The sequence below is a fragment of the Mytilus trossulus genome, chromosome 8 (assembly GCF_036588685.1).
Source record: "Mytilus trossulus isolate FHL-02 chromosome 8, PNRI_Mtr1.1.1.hap1, whole genome shotgun sequence".
Taxonomy (NCBI): Eukaryota; Metazoa; Mollusca; class Bivalvia; order Mytilida; family Mytilidae; genus Mytilus; species Mytilus trossulus.
In genome coordinates this window covers 70,938,873-70,957,524 of record NC_086380.1, presented here as the reverse complement: position 1 = coordinate 70,957,524, position 18,652 = coordinate 70,938,873, and the positions used below count along the sequence as shown (strand labels likewise).

The following is an 18,652-nucleotide window of genomic DNA, read 5'->3' as shown; positions in this document are numbered from 1 at the left end:
GGCGCCTGATGGCATATTAAAAACAGTCTTACCATAGCCTTAATTATAACCGTAACATCACTAATATAGTTCTGCTCAAACTGGTGCTCGGTAAAATCTTTAATCTGACATGAATATAGGCAACAGTAGTATACCTCTTTTCAAAAAGTCATAAATCGATATAGAGGGAACAAATCCATGAAACAAACCAAAAACCGAGGAAAAAACACCAACCACAAGATACAACATAAACACAGATTTACAACACAGGCGAACGCCGACATACACAGAAACAGACTATAAGATTTACAGCTACCACAGATATGCACGTGTTGAAAATCTCACTGCAACTTTCAAGATGAAAGACAACAATAAAAGCGATCTTCCCTTTATGGCATTATTAACATGTGTTTTTTTTTAAATTTTGTATCAAGTTTACAAGTGTATTTTTTTTCCCCAGTATCTTTAACAATTGATTTATAGGCGTAATTAAAGTTGTCTGTGTACAGCAAATTCACACAATTCACACTGTAAAATTTATCCTGCACATGCACAAAGTTGCTTATCCATGTTACACTACAAAAGTGTAATGGAGGAAAAAAATAACGACGTACCATATCCTTTTTTACAACAGATAACAAAAGTGTGAAACAGAAACACAATGTTAACCAAATATATTACCATATAATGTGTATAATATGGAATTTATTTTATTAGATTCTGAAATTAAGCGAATATAGTATAATGCAGTCCTTCAAGATTGGCTGTCTCTGTTTGTGACGTTGATTAATGGTTCCCTGATCTCTTTGTTTTCTTTTTCTGAAAATAATAGTGACAAAAATTATACAGGAATAGATAAAAAATACCCAACATTTTGTTTCATTGCTTATATCAATTAGAGGATAAAATTCACTATTAAATGTTACAATGGACTTTACGTATTAGCTTCTGACCAGTAATGACTGAAAGTTCATGGCTCTTTGGGGAAAAATAAGCAAACAGTAATCAATGTTTGATGGCAAATATAACAATCAATCAGCCTTAATACATAACAAAGATAAAACGATTGAATTTTAAAAGTCTTTCAATTTGCTATAATGCACAGCTCTCTAAATTTTAACAACGTATCAAGTACTAGTAATATACAAAGTTTAACTAACAAAGAATCATAAAAAATATTATACTAGTCACAATTAATTTGCCTCCTTTATATGATATCATGTAGATTCCTATTTATGGTGGTATTTCACATTTGATATATATCGGAACAGTTTCAATACAAATATTATACGTATATTTTGTGTTATTAAAACTTATAGTGGTGTAAGAATTTTTCAATTTTACCTTTTGACCCATTCATATATTTGTCTTCGTCGATTTTGAGTTTTTTGGCAATGTCTTTGCATCCATCTGATAGGTCTTCATATTTCCTTTTCCGGAAACATGAGGAAGCAGTTTTGTTTAATGCGTGAGTCCTTGTTTCGATAGTTCCAAATCCAAGTTCAGAAACCTAAAACATTGTTTTCAGTATATTTATTAACATCACAGATATGATTTAGAACTATAAAATCGAAAATCGAAAATTAAGTTTCATTTGATTATAGGTTTTTTTTGTGGATATAAACGAGTACTCCTACCTAACTCGACTCACTGTACGGAACGAACGGACGGACGGACGAACTAATGGATGGACATACTTCCCCAAGCACTATATACCTTTGCTTTATAAAATGAGGTATATACATACATAAGATGTGATCCTAAGTAGCACGACAGTTTTGAGATATGAGAAAAGTGCAACATCTATTTAATTTTAAAATCATTTAGAATTTACAAGTTACTTAAAGTATTCGAAACTGAAGGGAAATTCGGTATGAAAATAAGTGACCTGTTTGTTTTACCCTTAAATGAAAACATTCATTCAAATTAAATAAATCCCGTACGAATTTACTAACAACTATACATTATATAACGATATATGTATTGTGGGGGAAAAAATATGAATTCACTGAATTCTCTGTTTTTTTAATAAATAATCTTAAAAATAAAACTTACAGTTTTGAAGAATTTGTCCGCCGCCCAAGACGGGAATCTATTATTACCACCTCCTCGTTGCTCTTTGGGAACAGCAGGGAAAAGTGCATTCCTGCACGCCATTGCGGAAGTTATATCTAAGGTCTCTGTTTCAAACTCCAAGAGTCGTTTAATCTTCTGTCCACAGTCTTGCATAATCTGCATCTCGTTAGAAATTTCTAAAAAAACATTGAATAAATTTTAAAATCATTTGTAAAGCGTTTTGATGATTTCAGTAACTGATATTCCAATCATATTAATAAATTATAAATCTATGTTTATAAATATCTTTTATATCTGTCTATTTAATTACAGTAGTCGATTAGTCTTTTTTTTTGTATCTGCTTAAATTGTCGCCTTCTTAGGGGATGGGTGCTAAGTAAAGATAACTCAATTTAACCCACCTGTTAATCTAACGTAATACATCCCAAGTGCACAATCGGTATGGTGCCCTGAAAAACATTACTAATTGGTACCCTCAGAGTGTAAGAAATTTGTTAATAATTACGTCCTCTTCAATATATAAAAAATATGTCGTATTAGTGCCAATGAGACAACTCTCCATCCAAATCACAATGTATAAAAAGTAAACAATTATAGGTAAACGTACAGCCTTCAACGCGGAGCATTAGCTCACACCGAACAGCTATAAACAATTTGTATTTTAGTTTAATATTCTCACCTGATTGAGTTTGTGATTCATGAAACTCTTCAATTCTGTCACATATAGGTAGTAGGGCAAATTTAGTGTCTATAAAGTATTGCATTAGAGCTATAGCCTTCTTTACATTAGGAGCCGAAACTGAACAATCCCATCTGTATTCATCTAAGTCCAGTTCCTCTGTAAAATAAGTCATATTTCTGCTTGTTATAAAAGATTTCAAAGTATAAATTTGTAATAGATTTAAGGCAATTTATTCCTTCATATGAGTATTTCTTGAACATCCAGGTGATATATCCTGTATTTGACACATAATCAAATTTTCTATCATCATTTTGATCAAATGCAGATTGCATTTTGTATGAAGCGCGGAAGTGTCTAAAAATGTACTTCGGTCAACGCTTTTACAACCCTATAAAATAAGTAATCCAATTCTTATAATTACATTTGTTTTGCTAGGATCATGAATAAACAATTTCTATCAAATATTTCTTATATTTGCCTGTGCATTTTTGTGTGTAAGCACATGCTATCATGGATGTTACATATCATTGTGCTAAAAAGAATAATGTGAGATTGTTGTTAGCCAATCAAAATAACGGATTATGTTGAAATATACATGTAATGTAATTATTAGATTTTGAATAAATGAAACAAAAACATAATAATGTTTATCTAACTTCTTGTTGAAAGAAAAGCCATATTGACAACATGTAAATCATACCTTTAACTACAGCTGAAGCATTTTGTACAGCTGTTATAATTCCTGAAAGCCTTATAATGTAACCAAGACTTTTAGAAAGAACCCCTCTTCTGTTCTCATCTTCGGTAAACTGCATTTTCTTTTCTATATAATAATTGTCGTGGAAGTTGTTAAAAACAGACTTGGCTTCCTCATCAAATCTGTAAACTGTTTCAGTTTCATGTTTTTCTGAAATGACTTTAAATATCTTGTCCATGCTACTTCTTAAGTTTTCTGGAACTGGTATCTTGTACATGTTTGAAGTAAACATCACCTCTTTTGGGCATGAAATAAGGTACCTATAAAATATCATTTTAACATATCAAATTTGTTTTTGCATTGCTCTCAAGTTTAAAAAAAAACTGTGTTATCATTGATTAGCAAAATAAAAAGTTGTGCATTCTATAGGCAAGAAAAATCAAATTAGTTTTCTACTTAATTACATACAGTAAAATGGTATAGTCTAAGTATTCATATTTTGCATGATAAGAGATGTGCCAATGTCGTATATACAAAAAGGAATCACTCTTTGACTTTACTAAACTTGTGAATTAATATGGTATGTTTTGCAATATTTGCAAAAAGATATAAAAGTAAGAATTTATCATCAGTGTCTTTGTAGTAATTTTGAGTAAAAAAGAAAAGGCATGACAGGAGTTTCGAGTTAAAAAAATACAGAATGAGCAACTGGGTAAATAACACATGATAATTAAAAAAAAAAACAGGACCAAATATAGAGAAAAATAAAAAGGCAGGATCGAAATTGAACTAAAAAAATGCAGGACAAATTTTTCATCCTAGCACCACCCCCACATTTATTGGGGTGTAAAAGCGTTGACCGAAGTACATTTTGTATGAAGCGCTGAAGCGCTTCATTCTAAAAATGTACGCACGGTCAACGCTTTTACAACCCTATAAAGTTACAAAAAGAAGCATTCAATACTTATAATTACATTTTTTTAGCTAGAATTATAAAAACACGATTTTCATGAACTTTAATTTTTTAAATTCACCTGTGCACTTTATTGTGGGACCTCGTGTCATCATGAATGAAATGTTATTGTCTCATGCAATTGCTTACGGAATAACATGTGATGTGCAATTAGCCAATCAGAATAACGTATTATAATGAAACATACATCTAATGTAATAAATATTTATTTGATATTTGGTGAAATTTTCATGTACAAATTTAATTACAAAAAAATATATACCTATCATTGAAACCATCCCAGTCATCTCTATCCATCATCTCTACCAAAATTACTGGTTGGATCATGCCAGTGTGGTTAAAATGTGTTCTTGGAAGATGACTGTATCCGGAATTTTTAAAATTTCTATCCCATGCGGACCCTCCATTCAAATTGAGAAATTGCTTTCTATCAACAAGACTTCCTCCTGGTTTATAAATATCTAGTGACTGGTGTAATACCTTAATTTCTTCATAAATACCTATAACCTATAATTGATAAAGTGAACACCACATTTCATGATTTCATTTATAAACAGTGATCAATAGATCAATAGATCATTTTCATAAATTATATTAGATCTTTGTAACCAGTTTTATGAAATTGTAAAAAAGTATGACACAGTGTTTTTTTTTTTTTTTTTTATAGCATTCGAAAAACGAAAAACCGATATTGTATATAAATAATATTGAAATTTTTTTTTTATGAATAATAAGGACAGAAAATGCTTCGAATTGCAAATCAAGTTTGCAGGAATAAACATGATGAATCATTTTGAGGAATATTAAATCAAAGTTATGTTCATTTTACTAGTTTTGGTGCTGCACGGAAAATAATGTCTGTACATTTTATTCTAACTTGTAGTTATCTTCTCTTTCAGTTTGTTATATTAAAATGTTGTTTTTGTTATCTCGATGTTGTGTCGTTTCTGGATTAATTATAGTTTGACAAATCCAATAATCCAATATACAAAACAAAATTAATTCACGAATGCGTATAAAGCAAAAGTATGTTGTTTCAGACTTATTTTATTTTATTGTATTGTTAATTAAGAAGTTAACTTTTTATCATACCTGATAATTGTTTCTTAAAAGAACACTGTGCATTTCTTCCATGGAAAAAACGTCAATTATTATCTGTGGAGGAACTTGCAGGGAGCTTTTTGTGTTTCTGGTGGGTGTTTCTGACTTTGTTTCTTGTTGCATGGTCCACTGTTTTTGTTTTGCATCCTGTATCCTAGTAACAGCATCCTTGATTCTTTTAAGGGCTGGTGATTTTTTTTCACCCTTGGATGCGGCAATAATGGTCCAAATAATGGCTGGTTCCTTCCATTCCTCGTGAAATTCAATGACACTTTTAGAACCCATAAAACCTGTCGTGTGAAAGATAAACATATAATTCCTAAATAAATTAAAACCTTGTTTAAACCGGGCTTTGAGTACGTTAACTAAGAAAAATGTTACTTGGCATTCAGTTGTGCGCAACATCCCACACCGCAGAAGAAAAAAAACACACTAAAGGTTAAATCCGAAATTCCGTGTGAAATCAGCGCCTTGTCAGAAATTCCCTTTTGGCAATAAGTCATGGAAGTAACAATAAGAAATAATTGTTGTAACTTCCTGGAAGTAACCGTAGCCAGTACCTTTAGTAAATATCCATAACAAGCACTACAAAACCCCGAAACAAATGTTAAACTAAACCGCCGCTTAATATGATTCTTTTATTTTATTTTGTTATCAATGGTAAGTTGCAATAACATGGTAAGGAAATGAAAAAAAAATAATATTAGAAAAGTTTTCCATACCAAATTGTTTTTTGTAATACAAAACAAAAAAACAATCGGGGCAATTTTGTATGATTACTCTTTTTCGGCTGAAAAAAATTTTCATTCATTTTTACAGCTAGCGTTAATAAATTGCGGAATGGTATGAAAATGTTATGATGCGACACAATAAATAATGTATTAATTGTTCTCTTTTTTTAAAAATTAAGTAATTGTCGATTGTTTGAAAAAAATAGGAAATGTAAAAATAAAATGTCCAATAACTTACCGGCAGTTGTTGTTAAAAATGGAAAATATAAAAACTCCGGTGGACAACCAATAGCATTAGCTTGTGCCATAATAAGTTCCTCTATGTAGCTGTTAGAAGTTTCTTCAATTCCAGGGAAATCAACTTTCTGTGCCTCTTTATATCTTTTACGTAAAGTACTGGTGGCCATCTTGTATGTCTGTTCAATGTTTTAAATTTGCGACAGTAAACTCTTGACGTAACAATTGAATGACGTTGGATATAACAAGAATTTGCGGAAAAGCGAATTTCGCTCCAAAAAATAGTGTGTGTCTTAGCGCATGTAACGTAGAGATCCTGTGACGTGATATATTTGAAAAGGAAAACCAAAAGAATTGAAAATGAAGTATATATTGACATATTCGTCGCTTAGAAATTTTATTTTTGCTGTTCTCCATTTCTTTGAAGGAACACCAAACCGTTGGAAATATGTTAGCGAATATATCGAAAGACTGCGTAAAACCGATAAAGAATACCAGGATTTAAAAGTAATATTAGGAGACAGAAAAGCAAAAGAAGTAAATATTGAGTTATTTGATGAGAAAACGTGTGTAAACTTATATACGATAGTAAAAAATGATTATCCTGAGCTTTTAGAAAAGAATTTTCATTGGGACATTTTTTATCGCGAACAAGGAAACTCAAAGGATGGATTTAAATGTATAATCTTGAAATCTCCATGTACTCATTGTGTATTATGTAAAAGTAAACTAACAACTATTTCATCGCCAAGTTTTCCATTTGTTTTTACCGAAACTGGTAGTTACATTGCAGCTTCATATACGTCAGAGTGCCGGATTTGTATGTATAAACCCAGATATAATGTGTCGTATTATACAACAACTGAAGACGATCGTGCTAAAAGAAACTACATGAATGTTGAAAATACGGACTATTTTTTGAGCACTTCACAAACCTGTTTTTCTAAGAGGTATCTTGATTTATGTTCCAAACAGATTCAGTATATGGGTGCTTCATTTGAATCGATTGCTGATGTGTACAACGACCATCATAACGGAAATAATGAATATCACTTAAAGCAGTTGTCAAATTTTCAAAGAGGAAAGCAAGTGCTCACACAAGGTGTTTTAAATCCGCAACGCTTAGAGGAAGCCTGGTTTATATACAGAGTAAGCACCTATTTTCCAATAGGATTACCGATAAGTACTATGGAATCTGGATTGTTGGATATTGAAGAAATGTGTAAAATATATACTGACGTAAGTATTATATTGCAAAAAATATTTAAAAATGTATAGGTTAATAGTAAAAACAAAACATTTAAAATTTTGCAAAGCATTTTTTTTCTTAATAAGTTTGACCACTGTGCCTTAAACATGTAATACATTTAAATTGCATGGCTTTGTTTTAACACGGAGATGATTTACATTCGTTCGAATGAATTAAGCAAATCAATTTTCATATAATTTAATTATTAATATTAGTAAAATCTATTATGACCGCTGTTAACATGCTTTATATAAGAACTTAAATTTTGTTAAAATAAAATGCCAAATCGTGCAACTGCAGAACACCCGTTGACACAAAAACCGTACTTAAATGATAAGTATACACATCGGTTTGTCGAATTAATCCTGAAATCGGTAAAAATGACACCATGAAAATAGTTAAAAATGTGCTATTTTTTCAGAAATTTATGGCAAAACAAGAAAGTTGGATACATCATTCGTGTGCGGTAAAGGGTTGTACAGAAGGTTACGTTACAATTGATGGTAACGAAAAGTTAAGACGAAGCATTTGTTCACAAAGTGGGGAAAAGATTTTATCATCAGAAGGACTACGTATTCAAGATTGTTGTCCAGAAGATCCTGGATTTGGAGGACGATTTAAAAAGCCTGTTAAGTATGTTTTGTCTTACTATATCTGTCTCCACTAAATTTTTTTTTATAAGCGTATTGGAAATCTTATTGTTATCATCTCCATTGAAACTAAACCGCATTTGTTTTGGTTTTGTTCCAATCCAATAGATACCTGGTTAGAAAAGGAAGTTGTTAATTCTCGTTTGTCCAATTTTCATACTTCTTTTCCTCAGAAACTACTTAGCGATTATTTTTCAAACTTTATAAGCATTATGATTGCAAAACTCCGCACAACAATTTTACCAGCCTGTAAATAAATTCAATAGAATCTTTGAGTCATAAATGATGATAAATGACAAACTGCTGCTTCTCTAAGTAGCGTTCTATCATACATAAAAACAAAACAGAACTTTATGTTCTGGTTATATTTATATCAGCCACTCAAATTTAAGCCTTCAAATTTTGAAGGTGTGTATCAATCCAATAACACCAGAGGATCCCGAGAGATCTTTATAAACAGAAATTAGAATGGAGTGTTTTCAGATCCTTGTAAGCAAAGCATTGACACAAGATCTGTATTTTAATCAGATTGTTTTTTGCTTTATGTGCAATGTGTTTTTATATAAATATATATATGATTTTTTTACATTAAAATGTAATTGCAATGTTAATACGTGGAATTACTGCTTAAAAGTACATGTATGAATAATAATAAGTAAATATGCTTCCAAAAAATATAATGTCATCAAATAGAACGGAATAGAAATGAAAAAAGTACAAATTACTTTAAAAATTTGAATAGACCGATACAAAATGAGTCTGCATTAAATGAAAAAAATAATAGGTTATAATATAATTATTTAAATTCTTGTCTATCTAGATTTTGTGTGAATCACCAAGAATGTGTTGAAAATGAGGAAAATAAAGATGAAAATGAAATGACTGTAAGAAAGTCTTCTCGGAAGCGAAAATTACCATTATACTTAAAAGGTATGTATAAAAGCAGACACTTATTGTAAAACCGGCACTCATTAATGATACACAAAATAATAAGTACAATGTAGTAAAAAAAGTTGAATATTATACACTTTGATCAGCAATTGTTTGAATTAATATTGCAATAGTTAAGCGTTTTAAGTACACTCATTTATAAGAACCAAATGCACATAAAACGTTTTAAGTCTGCATTTAATCGAAATGTAAATGTAAAAGCAAATGATGTTGTGCCCGATGAATAGTGCTTTTTGTTAGGTGTATATTATTCTTTTCTATTTAAAATCCAATTCATATAGAAACACTAACTAAAATGAAAGCAATATGCCGGTATATCGTTACAGAATATTGTTAAATACAATAAATATTTACAGTTTGCAAAAATGTAATGGTGCCTCGAGCCTGCAAGAGTTAGACTTGATGATACGAGTATAAAAACTGTGAAATAAATGGTACATGTATTTTTTTCTTGTAAAAAATACTTTTGTTGTTCTCCTGAATAAGTAATAAGCAATTTAATTAACACATTTATTATTCTGAATACAAATGTTTGTACAGCAATCATTGATGATACATGTATGTAGATGTATTTTTATTCTTATTTAGAATACGAAAGTTTGTACAGCGACGAAAGCATTGAGAGAATAATTGTAACAGACGAAGAAGTGAAAAGTTGCAAAGACAAATCGAAATTGAACAAGTTTTACAAAACAACAGCTGGTATGCTCTTCGTAATAAGACCATGTGGTGTCATTGTAGGTTTTGCGGAGATGTACAGCCATGAATCCCTTACACAAGTGTTTTTGCTGTTACGTAAAATGTTTTTTATGGATGACAGTTGCAAAAAAAGGATTAAGTATCTCGGTTATGACAGATGTTGCGAGTTGAAACCTTTTTTGCGTCGGCTTGTAAAGGAAAATGTTGCAGGTTCAGAAGAAATGTTAAATGATGTACAGTTTCTCGTAGACATTTTTCATGTACTGAAGCACACAAAACCCAGTTGTATGCCTTTAAACAATAACCCGTTATGTGAATTTCACCCAAAACTAGACAAATTCAGTGAAATTCATGGCTGCAACACTGAAAGTTGTGAGCAGGCTTTTAAAAAACTGAACAGGTTCAAATATTCCACCAGACATATGACAAGGCATAAACGAGTAGTTTATTTTTGTTTGATCAACTGTGACCACAATGAAAGCATTGACAATAAGACCGTATGAAATAAAATCATAAATGGAGTAGTAATAAATATATATCTGAAAATATCTTGAAATATATTTATCCCATATTTTATAATATGTACTTTTTGCATGTCAAATAGTAAACAAAAACCACGTTGGTTATTTGCCATTGTATTTGCATGGCATTTTAAGTATTGGCACTGTTATACGTAAGTCCTCGACCATTATAAAAATTGTTAAAATATATCTTTCATGAAATTTATTTAAAAAGTTTAAAATATTTCAATGTGTTTTGGTTATTGAGTATACCTAACTGATTTCAAATCAAGTATAAGTCGCTCATCATTTTAAAAGAATGGTAGATAAATAGATAGATAGATAGTTTATGTAATTTCTAAAAAAGTTTAAAAATTATTGATATATAAAAATGTGTCCTGTCCAAAATAGGTTTGCAGGTTATAGCACATTTGTTTATAAAATTAACATTGGTACCCCAAAACAGAAGACAGTTTTTCACGATTTGTAAACATGTGACAGTTCTTATTCTCACTGTTTGTATATTCATAAAGTTCGTTCCTCAAATCATCATAAAGCATACATTCAAGTAGTACATGTTCCTCAGTTTCCATTTCACTTTTACACAAAAAGCAAGTCCGTTCATGCATTGGGAAACGTTTCGTAGCGCGCGGTTTCGAATCGTATAGGTGCAATATTTAGTGTTCATATACCTTAAACGAAACCAATGATTTATGAATGGTAATTGTATATTTCTTTGTCAATTGTCTGCTTTATATTGTTTATGTACTCTGTTTGTACTGTATATTATGTAATGCAAGGAGTGAGACTAATAAAATATTGAATGTGAATCTGTTAATTGATTTATCTTATCTTATTTACCCTGGTAAATAGCTAATATAAACAAAATGAGAAGGTTTCCAGATATTTTTAGAATTGCTTCAAATTTGTATTTTATTGATGTTTGGAATTTTTTAAATTTTCATGTTGATTTGTTTAATTTTGCTTTTAAATAATGCTGTTTAAAAAAAACCTGAATCATAAAAATTTCCTAGAAACCGGTAAGAACATTGTATTGCACCCACAATATTTATTTACATATTGATAATGCCTAACCGAGGTCTAACACAATAACATAGTCTACGGTAGCACTCGTTGACATATAGACACAGTCTATGGCGGTAGAAGTAAATTTAATACAGTCTTACTAATAACTTTAACCATAACCTACGTCTGATACAATAACATAGCCTACGGCGCTAGGAGACATATTGACACAGCCTATGGCGCTAGGCGGCATATTGACACAGCCTACGGCGCTGGGCGGCATATTGACACAGCCTACGGCGCTAGTAGTCGTATGCAGTCTTACTGTCACCCGAACTCCAACCTGGGAACAGTATTTAGTAATATATATGTTCCTGCTCCAACCATAACCGGAGTCTGACACAACATCATAGACTTTGGTGCTAAGCGATAAATTGACACAGCCTACGGCGCTAAAAGGCACATAAACACAGTCTACGACTCTAGATGGCTTATATTTAATACAGCTTTAAAAAAAATTGTATATGCGCAATTAAGCCAGCATATATTTACATATACTACATATACTACAGCACAAGCAGGCACATTGAACGATCTTTCATCTAATATTCATTTGATAATAATAATAACAGCCTACGGCGCTAGGCGGCATATTGACACAGCCTACGGCGCTAGTAGTCGTATGTAGTCTTACTGTCACCCGAACTCCCACCTGGGAACAGTATACAGTAATATATATGTTCCTGCTTCAACCCTAACCGGAGTCTGACACAACAACATAGACTTTGGTGCTAAGCGATAAATTGACACTAAAATGCACATAAACACAGTCTACGACTCTAGATGGCTTATATTTAATACAGCTTTAAAAAAAATTATATATGCGCAATTAAGCCAGCATATATTTACATATACTACATATACTACAGCACAAGCAGGCACATTGAACGATCTTTCCTCTAATATTCATTTGATAATAATTTTCATGTTTGTTTACTCACTTCAGTTTCTTCATTTTAATGATCTATATATACTACTGTCATAAACTGGCTACTACAATACACATTTTTGTGACATTCATATTTTCTCTCCTGAAACTGTTGCTATGAACCTTCTTCAAACTTGAATTAATGTTAAAAATGTTTTATCAGTGTAAAAAGTCTTTGAAACAGCAAATTCCTATGCTTCAAGTTTTGTATCTGTTTCAATTGTGTGTACATTTTCTGTTCACTATACTAATATCTCCGTACCCAATCTGACATATATTATTTTCATAGAGTTTATCTCCATCAGTGCTGAAGTGGGAAATACAGTAATACAACTTATTTTGTTAAATCTTTATTATTAAAATTTTTTAAGTAGTTTATACCATGAACAAATTAAGTCGAATGATTCCATATATGGCGTTAAATCGAGTCTTCATGAAACACATTGAGTTGATTGATTCGACATATAACGTTCAATCGATATCGATCGTATCGATCGTTACGATCGAGTGACGTCTTAATCAAAATACATTGAGTTGATTGATTCGACATTTGACGTTCAATCGATATCGATCGTATCGATCGTTACGATCGAGTGACGTCTTAATCAAAATACATTGAGTTGATTGATTCGACATTTGACGTTCAATCGATATCGATCGTATCAATCGTAACGATCGAGTGACGTATTCATCAAAATACATTGAGTTGATTGGTTCGACATATGTCGTTCAATTGTTATCGATCGTATCAATCTTTACAATCGAGTATCCATCATTAATACATTTAGTTGATTGAATCGACAAACAATGTTCAATCGTTATCGATCGTTTCTATCTTTAAAGTTCCGTTGAATAAATCGATCGTTAATGAGTCTATTCAATTCATTCTTTTTAATTGAATTGAATTAAAACCTGAAGGAAAAATCAACTCTTGTCGAATCAATCGATTGTCGGATACTGTACCTTAATGATATTTAATTCAAATCAGTACAAATAATACTTGTATTTACAAGGTCCTTTTTTGTACAAAGAATTAGTACCATGTTATCCATCATCAATTCAGTTTTTAAATCTGTTTTACATAATGTATGTTATTTTGAGAGTAGCGAACAACCTCATGTAGATGATTTGTATTATGAGCATTCAGTCTTCTAATCTGCTACCGTCGACATATGAACTTGTATAGCTCCCTTCCGGAGCACCTGAGATTACCCCTAGTTTTTGGTGGGGTTCGTGTTGTTTATTCTTTAGTTTTCTATGTTGTGTCATGTGTACTATTGTTTTTCTGTTTGTCTTTTTCATTTTTAGCCATGGCGTTGTCAGTTTGTTTTAGATTTATGAGTTTGACTGTCCCTTTGATATCTTTCGTCCCTCTTTCATAGCTAACTATGAAGTAAAGGTTCTCAGTGCTCATTGTTGAAGGTTGTACGGTGTCCTTTAGTCCTAAACAGCTATACTTTAATTGGTCTCTGGTGAAGAGTTGTATCAACCTTTGAAGGAAGAACGATGTTCATATTTCTTAATATTTCTTTTTAGTACGACGCAAGCATCAAAATATTTTCATGTTGTTGCGAAAACTTTCGTAAAGATACTTTTGCTATCTCTTATGACAAACACCCTCAAAAAGACGATTTATTTCTTTATTCTCCCTAATCAATATTTTCTATGTCTTTTAAGTTGAGAACAATGTTTTTTATGGGTAAAACGATAGACCCAACCCCTCTTTTTTTCCTCAAAGTTATATAGTCGTTCCTAATATTACTTCATCTGCACAGTTCGTTTTAAATTTATAAGCGCAGACTAATCGCTATGGTATCTTTCGCAATTTGTTCTTGTATAACATGCAGTGTCGTCTTTTTTTCTGTTTGTTTATCAAAACTATTTTAAAAGTCCTTGCGCTTGTACCAAACGCTGCATATTTCATAAACAAGGTCTTTGAACATTCCAACATAAAACAAAACATGACAGACAGTATAATGGTATACCATGCCATGGGAAACTAAGAAGATTAGTAATTGTTTATTTGTTTACTGACTGTCTGATTAAGGCACCAAATAAATTAGAATATGTCTCTGTCTTTGGGTACACTATAAGTTATATGGTTCTCAACTGACCCCCTACGGATCCATATAGGGTTAGTAAAATCCATAGGGGGTGAGGCCTCTATGGATCCGAAGGGGGTCAGTAGTTAACCGTATAACGAATTTATCACACGCTAAACTTTTTCTGCTGCGTTTTGAAAAATAAACAATGAAACACAAAAACATTAATAGATGACGTCACTATTAACGCGTCATGAACCCCCTATGAAATTTACTACCCCCCTAGCAGAAAAAGTGCAGCGTGCGATAAAATCGTTATACGGTTAACTACTGACCCCCTACGGATCCTTAGAGTGTGAATAAAATCCATAGGGGATTCGGCCTCCGCCCTCACCCCCTATGGATTTATAACCCTCTATTATAAGTTATATGGTTCGCTACTGACCCCATACGGATCCATAAAGGGTTAGTAAAATCCATAGGGGGTGAGGCTGGAGGCCGAGTCCCCTATGAATTGTAGTCACCCTCTATGGATCCGGAGGGGGTCAGTAGTTAACCGTATAACGAATTTATCGGACGCCGGACTTTTTCTGCGGCGTTTTGTTGAAAAATAAACAATGAAACACAACAACATTAATAGATGACGTCGCCATTAACGCGTCACGAACCCCATATGAAACTTACTAACCCCATACGGTCTCATAGGGGGTCACCACGTGACGGCGTTTAACCAATCACAAAGTGATAATTCATATGTGGTCCGATAAGGATCCGTAGGGGGTCAGTAGCGAACCATACAACTTATAGTATGTTATATATAAGTCATAATTATTGTAAATTCTTCTTGGTGTTGCTTCCAACCGGCATCGGGCATGTAGATTGCTACTTCTTCTGGTTTTTTTTCTAGTGTTACTGCAAGGGAATGTTTAATCTAGAAACTTTCCGAAAAAAATCCAGCTCGCGTGTTTGCATATTTGGACACACCCTCACTTCACAATCATTCGAACTGATTGGATCCACACTCTACATATGCATATGGGGCGTCTGGAAAATCGAGACTATGTTTGGTGGGGAAATATGAATGCCTACTCAAATCCAATTTATTAGAAAAATCGAATAATCACAGAAGGGTGTCCACCATGAACTTGCACTGCACTATTATTAATATAGTAGAATATATAGAGTATACTGATTTGTATCACTACAATATGATAGTTTTAATAGGTGTTTGAATTCCCTGCCATTTATTTATCATCAAAGCACGAACTTGTCTAAGAACAAAATTATATCCGTACTTTGACTTATAATAGTTTAATTTATAAATTGTTACTTGGATGGAGAGTTGTCTTATTTGCACTAATACCACATCTTCTTATATATATTAACCTCACTTTCAGGTATAGAGATTGGTTTTTTTTCTGAGACACGTGCTTTTGACCATTCACAAGAACATCCGATGTTTAGTACTTCAGTACTTTGATTGAAACTGGCCCTTCTATGAAAAAATATCAGGGGAAATTAGCTCTACCTGGTTTAACTGCCTGAAATCTGATATTTTTAAACGTTTAAACTCAAAAACAAGCAACAATCACACCACCTCTTTTAATTTTATAAACATACCAATTCTAATTTTTCATACGTTTGACGTTTGTTTACATGTATTTGGTTAAAAAAGCTAATTCATAAACATTTATATAATACTATCATTATTTTCACTTATCATGGAAAAACTAAGATGTAGAAATAGTAAAAATATTTCTATTTCTTGGATTTATTGTTAAGGATGGCAAAATATTTTTAATTACTCCTGGACAATGGCCTCTGTGTGAATATCTTTAGAAACGAGCTAATTCGAATTTTTCATTACATGCGTCTGGTTAAAAGAGCTAATTCATGAAAATTTATTCAAATGAGATCTTTCATGTCCATTATTCATTGAAAATATTCGAATAAAACTAAAATAAAGAAATAATTTATTTAAATTTCGTGTATTTGTTGTTTAGGATAGCAAAGTGATTACTCCTCGACAATGGCCTCTGTATGAATATCGTTAGAAACGAGCCAATTCGAATTTTCATTACATTTGTCATTTTTCGAATAAAACTAAAATTGAGAAATAGTTTATTTAAATTTCTTGTATTTGTTTTTTAGGATAGCAAAGTAATTACTCCTGGACAATGGCGTCCATCTGGTATTAAGAATTTCAGACATCTTCTCACTAAGCTTCTCAGGGGTGTCGTAGAAAAGATTCACTGTTTGTTTTATAACTTCATCTGGAAAAACATCATCTGGGATGTCATTTGTGTAAAGGATCATATCATCACGGACAAGAAAACGTCTAATATTTCTATTGAGACACGCAATCAAAATTATTGAAGCACTAGATAAAGGTTCTTTAACCGTAAGCCATTTCAGTTTATGACAGTTTCTGGCAACGGTAATTACCAACTCATCCATTCTAGAAAGAAATGTTTTGCCATAGTCTTGTTCATATGTCCTTTCTGATAAACTATAATCTACGAATTCTTCTAACGTTTCACAATATGCCGACATGAAATGATGAATTAAAAAAGGATATCGCAACCAGACGTTCTGTTTATAAATAAGGGAAGCCAAAGGCATACTAGGTTTGAATATTACATCTCTGTCAGCCCACTCATGGGTGCAGCTAAAGTAACAATGAACTCGTAGTGTTGGGCTATTCCTCCTAATATCCTTCCACTGTGCATCGTTAATAGGCGCCTCGTTGTAAAAAGTCGGCGTCTTTTCGTTGGCAACAATAAAAAGATCTCTGAGAGAGTTTGAAGCTAAATGAACTAAAAGACTATAATCTAGTTGTTGTGGATTAATAGCTAATTCTGTCAGGTTAACTAAATACAAGATATTCCTTAAAAAATGCACCTCTAGAAAGGAATTGACAATCCATAGCTCTTTAAGATGTTGTGCATGAGAAGCTCCGAATGGAACTGTAGGATATTCGGACTTCGACACATTGAGTCCTGGAATAACATCACCATCAAGGAATGGACTTTGATCTATAAGTTTCTTAGGAAGAGAAACATCATAAATTCGGACGATTTTGATATCTTTCTTGTTTATGAACAAATTGTTTACACAATCGTGAATCAACATTTCTAATTTCTCATCTGTATTACACCCTATGGATAATTGTAAAGATGTAAGATTTTGACAATCAGATATTACCTGTTTAAAAAGTTCAATGTCAAACGGTTTGCAAAATGTTACATGTAGATTTTTTATTAGATTACTTCCCTTCTGAACAAAACATAAAAGTTCTGAGCTCATTTTTTGTTCTGAAATAGTTTCGTCAAGACACTTTATATTGCATGTAATCTGAAGCTTTTCTCCAGAAATACATACATTCGCCCACGCCTCGGGTCGGAAAGCAGCACATTCCCACGAACGGCATGTTTTACTAATACAGAATTTATCGAGTATTTCTGAATAACGGAGTACTTTTCCAAGCACTACTTCTTGTAAACATGTCCAGTCAGCCATTGTGCTTAAACTGCAAAAACAAAAAAAAACAAAAAAAATATTTAAGGTGAACATACTCTAAACTGAAAACTGGTATGGTAAGGATCAATAAGACAATAACCCAGCAGTAATTAATCCATGGCGGAATGGACCCTTCATATAAATTAATAGCAAAAAATCCTATATAACTATGTTAACGCCTGTCCCAAGTCAGGAGCCTCTGGCCTTTGTTAGTCTTGTATGATTTTGAATTTTAGTTTCTTGTGTATAATTCGGAGTTTAGTATGACGTCCATTATCACTGTACTATTATGCATATTTCAGGGGCCAGCTGAAAGACACCTACGGGTGCGGGAATTATCGCTACATTGAAGACCCATTGGTTGCCTTCGGCTGTTGTTTGCTCTATGGTCGGGTGGTTGCCGCTTTGACATATTCACCATTTCCTTTCTCAATTTTAACATTTTCAACTGAAAGCATTTTTTATTTTAGTTTTTCACTTAGCATACCATGCATACCATATAATTGTATCATTGAAAACAAGATAGTGAATGTATGTCAATGAGACAGCAGT

The 18,652-nt window shown here is 32.2% G+C and overlaps 3 protein-coding genes across 3 annotated transcripts; 1 reads left to right on the top strand and 2 right to left on the bottom strand.

Moving 5' to 3' along the window:
- Positions 1-652: 652 nt before the first annotated feature.
- On the bottom strand, positions 653-9,004 carry LOC134681359 (uncharacterized). The gene is made up of 9 exons (XM_063540956.1): positions 8,488-9,004; positions 6,478-6,655; positions 5,500-5,798; positions 4,670-4,914; positions 3,438-3,754; positions 2,735-2,893; positions 2,035-2,231; positions 1,324-1,489; positions 653-798 (listed from the first exon to the last, which is right to left on the bottom strand). The coding sequence occupies exons 2-9, from the start codon at positions 6,644-6,646 to the stop codon at positions 734-736; spliced, it is 1,617 nt and encodes a 538-aa protein (XP_063397026.1). The 5' UTR covers positions 6,647-6,655; positions 8,488-9,004; the 3' UTR covers positions 653-733.
- On the top strand, positions 6,608-11,363 carry LOC134681358 (uncharacterized). The gene is made up of 4 exons (XM_063540955.1): positions 6,608-7,715; positions 8,147-8,358; positions 9,196-9,305; positions 9,915-11,363. The coding sequence occupies exons 1-4, from the start codon at positions 6,837-6,839 to the stop codon at positions 10,526-10,528; spliced, it is 1,815 nt and encodes a 604-aa protein (XP_063397025.1). The 5' UTR covers positions 6,608-6,836; the 3' UTR covers positions 10,529-11,363.
- A 5,174-nt stretch (positions 11,364-16,537) lies between these two features.
- On the bottom strand, positions 16,538-18,113 carry LOC134682104 (uncharacterized). Its single transcript, XM_063541698.1, has one exon. It carries the CDS (start codon positions 18,098-18,100, stop codon positions 16,703-16,705), a length of 1,398 nt encoding a protein of 465 aa, XP_063397768.1. The 5' UTR covers positions 18,101-18,113; the 3' UTR covers positions 16,538-16,702.
- Positions 18,114-18,652: the final 539 nt, after the last annotated feature.

Coding starts and splice junctions, on each gene's coding strand:
- LOC134682104 (XM_063541698.1), bottom strand. CDS start 18,100: ATGGCTGACTGGACATGTTTACAAGAAGTAGTGCTTGGAAAAGTACTC.
- LOC134681358 (XM_063540955.1), top strand. CDS start 6,837: ATGAAGTATATATTGACATATTCGTCGCTTAGAAATTTTATTTTTGCT. Junction 7,716..8,146: donor TGTGTAAAATATATACTGAC/GTAAGTATTATA, acceptor CTATTTTTTCAG/AAATTTATGGCAAAACAAGA. Junction 8,359..9,195: donor CGATTTAAAAAGCCTGTTAA/GTATGTTTTGTC, acceptor TTGTCTATCTAG/ATTTTGTGTGAATCACCAAG.
- LOC134681359 (XM_063540956.1), bottom strand. CDS start 6,646: ATGGCCACCAGTACTTTACGTAAAAGATATAAAGAGGCACAGAAAGTT. Junction 5,799..6,477: donor ATTTTTAACAACAACTGCCG/GTAAGTTATTGG, acceptor TTCACACGACAG/GTTTTATGGGTTCTAAAAGT. Junction 2,894..3,437: donor TGCTTCAGCTGTAGTTAAAG/GTATGATTTACA, acceptor CTTATTTTACAG/AGGAACTGGACTTAGATGAA.